We start from the raw sequence: 8,847 nt of genomic DNA, 5'->3' as shown, positions 1-8,847 counted from the left end.
TCTGTTTTTGCCAGTCACCTTTATTTCCCTATAAAAGTATAAATTACCATCATAAATACATATATCACCAGTATAAAAATTAGATTCCCATTTATAAATATTAAAATAGTCAAAACAACAGGTACCTCCAAGTCCCATCACCGAGATGATTTGATTCTGTACCACATAAGCTATTCATTCACTAACTGTTTAATTAAAAATAAGGCTTAAAATGCAGTAAATACTGCTACCTACTCAGTGCTTGCATGAAGTGAGTGACTACTGACTCAAAACTGCAAAGCATTTGTTGTAACACTTAGAATCTTCAGACTAGCCTGTCTGTATAGCTCTAGGTGTAGTGTAATTTGGATATGCTTTCCAGATGGATAGCAGCTACCTGCTTCAAGAGTGTTCCTTACAAGTCACCAGTACAGTAGTTTCAGCTGGTTTACATTTGTCTCTGTCCTAAGATAAATAAATGAAGTTAATTTTATCCAAGAAGTGCAGAAATCGTAGTAGCATCTTTGTCACACCTGAACTAACAGATCATTTCCCCAGTTAATAATGTTAAAAGAAAGTCAGATAAATACAGGTTTTGTTTCACAGAAACAAAAAGACGTTCCTTTTCATCAGGTAAAGGACACTTAGAATCATAGAATAGTTAGGGTAGGAAAGGACCTTAAGATCATCTAGTTCCACCCCCCTGCAATCAGCAGGGATTTATCAAAAGTAGTGTTTTTCCCCCTCACAAGTACCACAAATCTTCTGGCTCAGAGAGGCCATACTTTCAGAGCAGCTGTACCTGGTCAAGTCAAGTCTATGCAGTTCAGAGTCCTGTTTCAGAGAGGACAACAGAAGGAGCTTGTGAAGAGTGTATGAGCAAGGTTAGACTACTGCAACAGGTCACCAGAAAACTCCTCCAGCCACTAATGACCCAGGATTTTTCCTCTGGAGTTTTCATCTGTGACTGTCTAACAGATTTCTGAATCCATGTAAAAGTTTGGGCTTCAAAATTCCCATATTGGAGAGACTAAAAAGCTCTGCCATATTCCCCAGTGCATGGGTTTTGTTGTTGTTTGGTTGGGTTTTTTCTTTGTTTATGAAGTGTCATTGAACATTAGTGTTGATAGTAAGTTTTCCTTAGACACCATTAAGTGGTTCCTTTTCTCTTGCAGCTTTTGCCTTCTTGCGTTTACAGAGGACCACCGATAGGACAACAGCAGAGGTGATGATCGCAATCACTATCACTGCTATGATGATAAAAAATTCTGCTCCATACTCTGCAGGGGAGAAAAAAACATTAAGATTCAGATACCAGAAGCCATAATGTTCCAGTGCTCCAAGTTTTTAGAACCCACTCCACTAAACTAAAACATGTTTGCTGTATTGTAAGTATCACAGGAGTGGAGTGACTACCTCAGTGTGAATTGAATTTGTTTTCACCTGAATTTGTTGAACTGAGTTAAAGCTTTATTTCACCTGGTTCACACTAGATTTTAATCTAGTTAGTGTACTAAAAATACCACCACAGGAGTAAGCCAAACTATTCCCCATACCCCTGTACTACTTCCGTAAAAGTATGTCCAAGCAGAAATTTATTCTAGCTTATAGGTTACCAAACACCAACAGAGGAGATTTCTATTCAAGTTGTACTTTACTAGAATTCAACTATTGTGATAAACAAAAATACGTATCTAGGCAAGAAAGGTAATTTGGGAGAGGTGATTTGCTAATCTTAGGAGAGCTTTGTCTAGAGTGCAGATATTCTTAACTGGTGGAGGAGAGAGATACAGTGCAGCAATTTAATATTATTTCATTACTATTGATGACTTTACATTGAAGAAAGTGTTATCCAATTGTTTGTCTGGAATTAGACTGGTCAACCAACTGCTCACTAACTTATTTACCAGTAAAGAAGTCAATCTGCTGACCTCGGACTTTGTCATATAACAGTAAAGAAAGTCTCAGTATCTGCTTTTGAGATAGTAACTAAAGTTCAGTTCAAACAAGTCAATGGTTTCCAGCACTCCTATGCTTTAGAGCTAAATCCTTCATTTACTGAGGGACCTGTTGTTGGGAAGGATCGGAGGAAAGTGATCAGGAAACAATTCAGGAAACAATACGAAGCTGAAGGCTAGTGATGCAATCTGAAATCTCAGTGACTAGTCATCAGCTCATACAATTTAATAGTTAAAACAGTTGAGCAAAACCCTAAAACCAACCTCAACAGCTAAAGATGACGGGCTCCTGCTTAGTATGAGTTCTTCCCATGTTCAAACTGTGTCCCCTCACAGTTTATTCTGTAACAGGCATCACAGCTTAAGGAAGTGTAATAATATGCTCAGAATGGAAGCAACTTTTTGTTAGAATACTTAGGACTGTATGACAAGCTTCACCAGATACCTACCATCTAAGATATTCCTTCCTATACTGGTACAAAGCACCATGCTTTCTTGACCATTGCGTTTTTCTCTGCGGGAGGGAATGATTCCCTGTATGTAGAAACAATAGTTCTTTGAGCTGTCAACTCTTTCTTCAAATCTATGGCTTTTTGTTATTGCATCTTTCTGTAAAGGAAAAAAAAAATCATTAAAGTGCTTTCTACAGACATTCTTAAGGGAGCACAGGAATTGCGTAGCTCTAATACAGCTACATGTAAAAAATAGAGTTAGACCTTACCTTCCCAGAACTTTGATCTTTCCAGTAGTAGATCTTGTATTCCAGGTCATTTTGGAAGATATCTCGAATACTTTGAAAGCTTCCGTTAGGAAATTTGTATGGTGTAAGTGGATCTTGGAACACAACATTCAGTTTGGAACCTTTTTGTGTGTAATTCTGTATCTCTGGTTTTCCAAGAACAGCTAAAGAAGCATTTTCAGAATTAAAACCTGACATCATCCTTTCTCTGCAACATGCTTTTTATTCTTCCTCCCTCCACTCCCTTCCCTCCTCAAGTACATTACAAGTTAATAGGGCCAAAGTAATACAATGAAATCCTGGATTATTAACAAAGATCAAATGGTCTACTCACTGAAGTGAGAAACAAATGGTAACTAAAGCCTTACACACTCCCTTGCCACAGGGAAAGCTTCATGCCTGAATTTTTCCTTCTCAGGTATGGCTACTGTAAGAATCTATAGGAAAAAACTTTTGGCCCAATCCCAACCTTGTTTGAGTCAATGGAAGTAATCTTGAAAGGAAGTTTCTGGCAAGATTTAATCCTACTTACTTTGATTATAAGGTGTAAATTTTTCAGAGACTGCAAAAGGTGGTTCTTCAAAGTTATCCATCCCCGAGGATGCTACAGACAGGATGTGTGCTGTGTAGGTCTCTCTCACATTCCTGAGCAAGTCAGTGACATCACACTCTGTTTCTGCTGTCAGTATGCATTTCTTTTTGGTGTCAGATGTCTGTCTGAAAAGAGCAAAAAAGAAGCGTCAGCACTTTCCAACCAGCCTTTCACATATTCAGATAATTTAAAACACACTTTCCCCCCCCTCAAACTATAGATTTCCCTTATCCAGTGGAACAGTCTTGTAGGTGTACTAAGCTGAAAAGGAGAGGAAAAAATGTCCAAATCCACTATCCTGTACAACTACCTTTTATAATTCAAAGTAGAATCAGGTAAATAAGATGTGATCCATATTATTTACAGAAATATGCTATTGGATACATCTATGAATTAAAAATTCAATCTTTTATATGACTTTAACAGAAACCATAAGTAGTTCTGATTTTTTGTTGTGGTTAAATTAAACACCATAAGATGCATAAATCACTTTGAAAGTGTTATCCCTGATGCATCTGGAAACTATTACCTTAAGAAACATCAGTTATCCCAGGAAGCTCTGTTGACACCAATGTTAATCATTTAATATCTTCTCATATATGTTACTTGGGTTTGCATTTATGCAGGTGCAAATGACACTAAGAACCAGACAGTAGCAGCAATTTTCACTTCAGACTTAGAATATTCGAAAAACCCCATGACCCCTGCACTTCTCTTGATTTTTAAATTACAGGAAACAGATCTGTTTACTTGAGAAATAAGGATGAAACCAGGAAAAAATGTTATTTCCCCATTTTACTCCCTAATAAGAAGGAATGGAAAAACAGATTAGATATTACTGCTTCAATTCTTGTCCTAGATTTTGCTGGTGAACAAGGAAAATTAAAGCTGTGTGATCTCAGCTGAAAGAGCAAGAGTGCCAGCTCTTCGGGAATTCACAACTGAGTTTTCCTCCAAGTAGGTCAAGTTATACTGAAAAGTCATATGAACTCCCTTCTTGCTTCACCAGATTTCTTATGGTGTCACAGGTCAGTTAGTGACAGTGTCCTGGAGGTGCCTTGAAAAGGGATAGGTGGGATTGGATCTTTGGGATCAAACAAATGTACTCTGCAGTCGTACACAGATGAGAAAACAAATATTTAAGCACACTTCATCCATAAGAGCACCTTGTCTGAAGAAGTGCTTCTGTATCAGAACTATACCCAGTCCCATACTGCACCTTGGACAAACAGACTTCAATTTTTTGCAAGTCCAAGTTGCTGGAAAAAAAATTCAGATTCATAAATTTCATAAAATTCATGCTGTGTCTGCTTTTAAGTCTATTCATTTAATCACTCCCTTAAAGAATAAATGAGCACATTAGGCCATTGCACTGATATTTCATCCATTAGTCATGAAAGTGCTCTCATTTCTATGCCCCTTTTAAAGACATGGTTATTTTCATTATGATGTAGGAGAGTTGATGATGCAGTTTCCCCTTAGGGCACATTTAATAATGGGATGTGAATTAATATGGGAGCTAAGAACAGCAGAGATTTGTTATTGAACTTCATGAAGTTTTTGTGCAGTATTGAAAGAGGTGTTATGACTCTTCACATAATGTGGCTACTTTCTATGTACACAGTATTTCACAGCTTACATAAAACATGATTACAGAGGAAGTCTCAACAGAGGTAGGCAAACAAAGGTGATTCTTAGTATGACCCAGCAAGACAAATTATTCATTGACTATGATTCAACAATTAGAATAAAATGCAGACTCATATTTATCACACACCTCCTAAGACCAAAGATGAAAGACTCAGTCCAGACACGTTGGAAGACGCAAAAACATGGAAGTTCTGTCTAAAACATAGTATGTCAGACTGAGCATTAACTTCTTCAAAGTATCCTGCCCTAAATCTCCAGTGTAGCTTGCCTGCACCAAACCCCAGAACTGAAATACTAATCTAAAGTTCAGCTCTCCATTTCTGAAGCGGGTGAAACCAGAAGCCTCAATCAGATATTCTTGTAGTTGGATACAAAGAAGTATTAACAAATAGGTTGGCAATTTTCCTAAATCCTCATGTTTGGGCTCTTTTCTTGTTACATTCAGTCTCCAAAATATCCACACACTCTATTTTCATTGTCTTTAACTGCCATTAATGGACACACCTTGGTGTTATCTACTTACCCATGGATTTCTACTGTATAGAGGTAACCTGATGGTTTTGGCTGCCACTGCAGTATAGTTTTAAAATTGATTGAAGACCAAGTTATATTAACTGCTGTTGGTAGTTCTGGATTGCCTTTAAATACAGAAAAGAGTGCCATCAGTCATATTGTATGTATATCCTGGTTCCCTGCAGTCTCAGTTATTTAAGCGAAGCAGTTGCTCTTAATTGCTGCTTGGAAAAGTTCTTTTTGGGGAAAAGGCTTGGTCCTGCCCTTTGGGCTCATTCTCATCTTACTAAAGGAATGCGTCCTGGCAGAAGCAAGAAATGGCAGAAGAAAATAATTTGTAACTCAGAAGTTCTGAGGTAACTTATTTGGGAGTTCTGTCTAATGCTTCCTTTTGGAACCAAGACCTTGGAAGAAGCTATAGAAGCTTGACAATACTCAAATCCTGTGTTGAGCTCTGAGCCTCTCACACAAGAGACATTGAGGGACTGGAGCGGGGCCAGAGAAGGGCTGGTGCAGGGCCTGGAGCCCAAGTGTGATGGGAATGGCTGAGGGACCTGGGGGTTCAGTCTGGAGAAGAGAAGGCTCAGGGGGGACCTTATCGCTCCCTACAACTGCCTGACAGGAGGATGGAGCCAGGAGGGGGCTGGGCTCTGCTCCCAAGGAACAAGGGATGGGACAAGTGGAAACGTCCTCAAGCTGCACCAGGGCAGGTTTGGATGGAGCTGAGGAACAATTCCTTCTGCAGAGGGTGCTCAGGCATTGGAACAGGCTGCCCAGGGCAGGGCTGCAGTCACCGTCCCTGCAAGTGTTCACACACCGTGGAGATGAGGCCTCAGTGCCATGGGTTAGTGGTGGCCTTGGCAGTGCTGGGGTAAGGGTTGGACTGGATGAGCTTAAAGATCTTTTCCAACTCAAGTGATTCTATGAGCATGAAGGACCAGACCAATGTGGTGGTTCAACCTCATCCTTAGCTATATCTGCTGCAGAAGGTCTTAGGTCCTCCTTTCCCTATTTATTTATTTGGGGAAGATAAAGTCTTTAATAACCAGTGGCTGCCCTGCAGCTCCTTGCAAGAGGGGCTTCCCACACGAGCTCACTGACAGGCTGAGGTGCAAGGGAATACACCGCAGCCGCTGCAGGGAACGGCCTGTGAGGAAGCCCGAGTGGAAAGCCCCGCACAACTTCTGTAACCTCTGGAAATCCATTCTTCCCCGAGCGAGAGCCTATTATCTAAACACCATCTTCTCTGCCTCAACAACCTCGGCGCTAGGGAAGAGAGGCACAGATCTCGTAGACCTCGCTACTGCAGGTCAGCAGCTCCCTGCCGCAGACCCCTGAGGCTCCCCAGCACCGCTCCGGCCATGGTTACGAAGAACCTTCCCCTCAGCAGACACCAGTCCGCGGCGACCAGCGCGATCCGGTGCTGAAGCGGAGCCGGAACCCGCCGGCAGTGGCGTTTTCTCGCCTGAAGTCCCGCGCCGGGCAGCCGCTGCCCCCTCACCACAGCCGCTGCCCCCTCACCACAGCCGCTGCCCCCTCACCACAGCCACCACCCCCTCACCACAGCCACCGTTGCGGGGTGGCTCTGCCTGCCGTCTGGCCGCTCTCCATTCGAAGGACCGAGCACCGCCGACTTGTCCACCCCCCCAGCCGACGCCAGCGTCCCGCCCACCGTTACCCACCGGCGGCGGCCAGGCTCCACAGTAGGGCACTCAGCAGCAGGGCCGGTCCTCCGGCGGCGGTGGGGCGCAGCATCCTCGGGTAGCAATCTGACACCGCTCCGGCAAGGCTGAAATCGGGGAGCTGTTGGCTGGGCGGTGACTTATATCTGTGTGAGGAGAGGCGGGGACTGCAGCCCGGCGAGGGAGGGAGGCGGTAGGAGCGGCGGGGGTGGCCGACCGGCCCGGCCGGGGTCGTGGGGAGCGGGGCTGGCGGAAGCGGTTAGGCATGGCCGGGTTGAGCAAGCGGAGCTGGGGATTTCTGAGGAAACCGAAGCTGCTGTAAGGAGAGGGGCACTGGACACGTTCCGCAGGCTCCAGCCCTGGTACCGTGTCCGCGGGCGCAGCCCACCTGGACATGGTCGCAGCCCGCCTTGTCAGCATGCCTATACGCTTGTACCAGCGCTCCCTGTCCCCTTGGCCAGAGAATGGAATACCGGTGAAGCTGGGAAATGCTTGGTAACCAGCTTCACCCCCTTTGGCTGGCTGTGAAGGGCGAGGGGGGCTAGCACCACCCCGGCTTGGAAATGGGTGCTTTGGAAGGCAGCTGGCCCTGTGGAGGTGATGTTGGGATTCAGTTAACTGAGGTCCTGTAAGTTCTGAGAGGTTAAATATGTCAGTTCTTGCCTCACCATGCAACCTGTTTGACACAAATGTGCAGTTGTGTTCTCTGTTCTCTAACTCCATGCAGACGCATACATGAATCCTGTCAAAACTCACCTGTCATAAATCATAGAATTAGCTACTTTGGAAAAGACCTTTTTAAAGTCACGACGTTCAGCCTTTACCCCAGGACTGACAAGTCCACTACTAAGCCATGTCACTGAGGGCCTCAGCTCTGGGCCCCTCACTACAAGAGAGACAGTGGTGCTGGGGTGGTGTGCTGGAGTGGGGCCAGAGAAGGGCAATGGAGCTGGTGCGAGGCCTGTAGCACGGGTGAGATGGGAACGGCTGAGAGCCCTGGGAGGTTCAGTCTGGAGAAGAGAAGGCTCAGGGGGGACCTGCTCACTCCCTGCAACTGCCTGACAGGAGGTTGTAGTAAAGTGGGGTTGGTCTCTTCTCCCAGGACAGCAAATAAGGTTCAAGCGTTCAGGGGCTTGTACCTCACCTCTCTCATAAACCAGGGACATGTTAACCCTTTTCCTACAGGCTTACATTGGAAAGGTGTGTCTTTTTCACAGGTAACAGGGAATCCATGTCTGACACAAGGTGTTTTTGAATCTCAGCCTTCAGCCTTTTCCACAGGCTCCCTGCCCTCTCTGGTGTATGCATTACTCTTTCTCACAGTGCTGCCTTTCTAAGCACTTTAAGGTTGTGGAGCCGGGGGTTTGCGTGCTGTGTTCTCGTCTAATACTCAAGCTCTAGAGGGAGCTCTGTTCGCACTCAGGTCATAGTGAGTCGATGGGGAAGGCTGGAAACAGCCTGTATCATACAGCATGTAATGTAATTAAGCGGAATAGAAGCATTTACAGTGTTAAGCTTACTCTTTTTATTTTGATGCTGATTTGCACAATTTTTGTACCTGGAAAATACAGGTCGGAGGCGAAGACTAACAGGGAAGTTTCGTATTTAATTGCCTTTAATATTCACGACACGATTGACACATACTTACATGCATGCAAGCAGTTCTGTCTCATAATGCAGAATAAATGCATATAGACCAATTGCAATATCCATTTAAGTCAGAAACTGCTTCAG

At 43.9% G+C, this 8,847-nt stretch overlaps 1 protein-coding gene across 1 annotated transcript; it reads right to left on the bottom strand.

The window, feature by feature from the left end:
* On the bottom strand, window positions 1–7,239 carry F3 (coagulation factor III, tissue factor). Its single transcript, XM_005146560.3, has 6 exons — window positions 7,114–7,239; window positions 5,442–5,556; window positions 3,209–3,393; window positions 2,659–2,840; window positions 2,387–2,546; window positions 1–1,259 (listed from the first exon to the last, which is right to left on the bottom strand). Exons 1-6 carry the CDS (start codon window positions 7,184–7,186, stop codon window positions 1,120–1,122), a joined length of 855 nt encoding a protein of 284 aa, XP_005146617.2. The 5' UTR covers window positions 7,187–7,239; the 3' UTR covers window positions 1–1,119.
* Window positions 7,240–8,847: the final 1,608 nt, after the last annotated feature.

Source organism: Melopsittacus undulatus, chromosome 6 (assembly GCF_012275295.1).
Source record: "Melopsittacus undulatus isolate bMelUnd1 chromosome 6, bMelUnd1.mat.Z, whole genome shotgun sequence".
NCBI classification, from domain to species: Eukaryota; Metazoa; Chordata; class Aves; order Psittaciformes; family Psittaculidae; genus Melopsittacus; species Melopsittacus undulatus.
Note: the sequence above shows the minus strand (reverse complement) of the source record. Positions and strands in the feature narration are given on the sequence as shown.

Excerpts from the sequence above, each read along its gene's own strand:
- F3 (XM_005146560.3), bottom strand. The coding sequence starts at position 7,186 with ATGCTGCGCCCCACCGCCGCCGGAGGACCGGCCCTGCTGCTGAGTGCC. Across the intron at positions 2,547-2,658 it reads AAGATCAAAGTTCTGGGAAG|AAAGATGCAATAACAAAAAG; the intron begins GTAAGGTCTAAC and ends TTTCCTTTACAG. Across the intron at positions 1,260-2,386 it reads AGGAAGGAATATCTTAGATG|AGTATGGAGCAGAATTTTTT; the intron begins GTAGGTATCTGG and ends TCTCCCCTGCAG.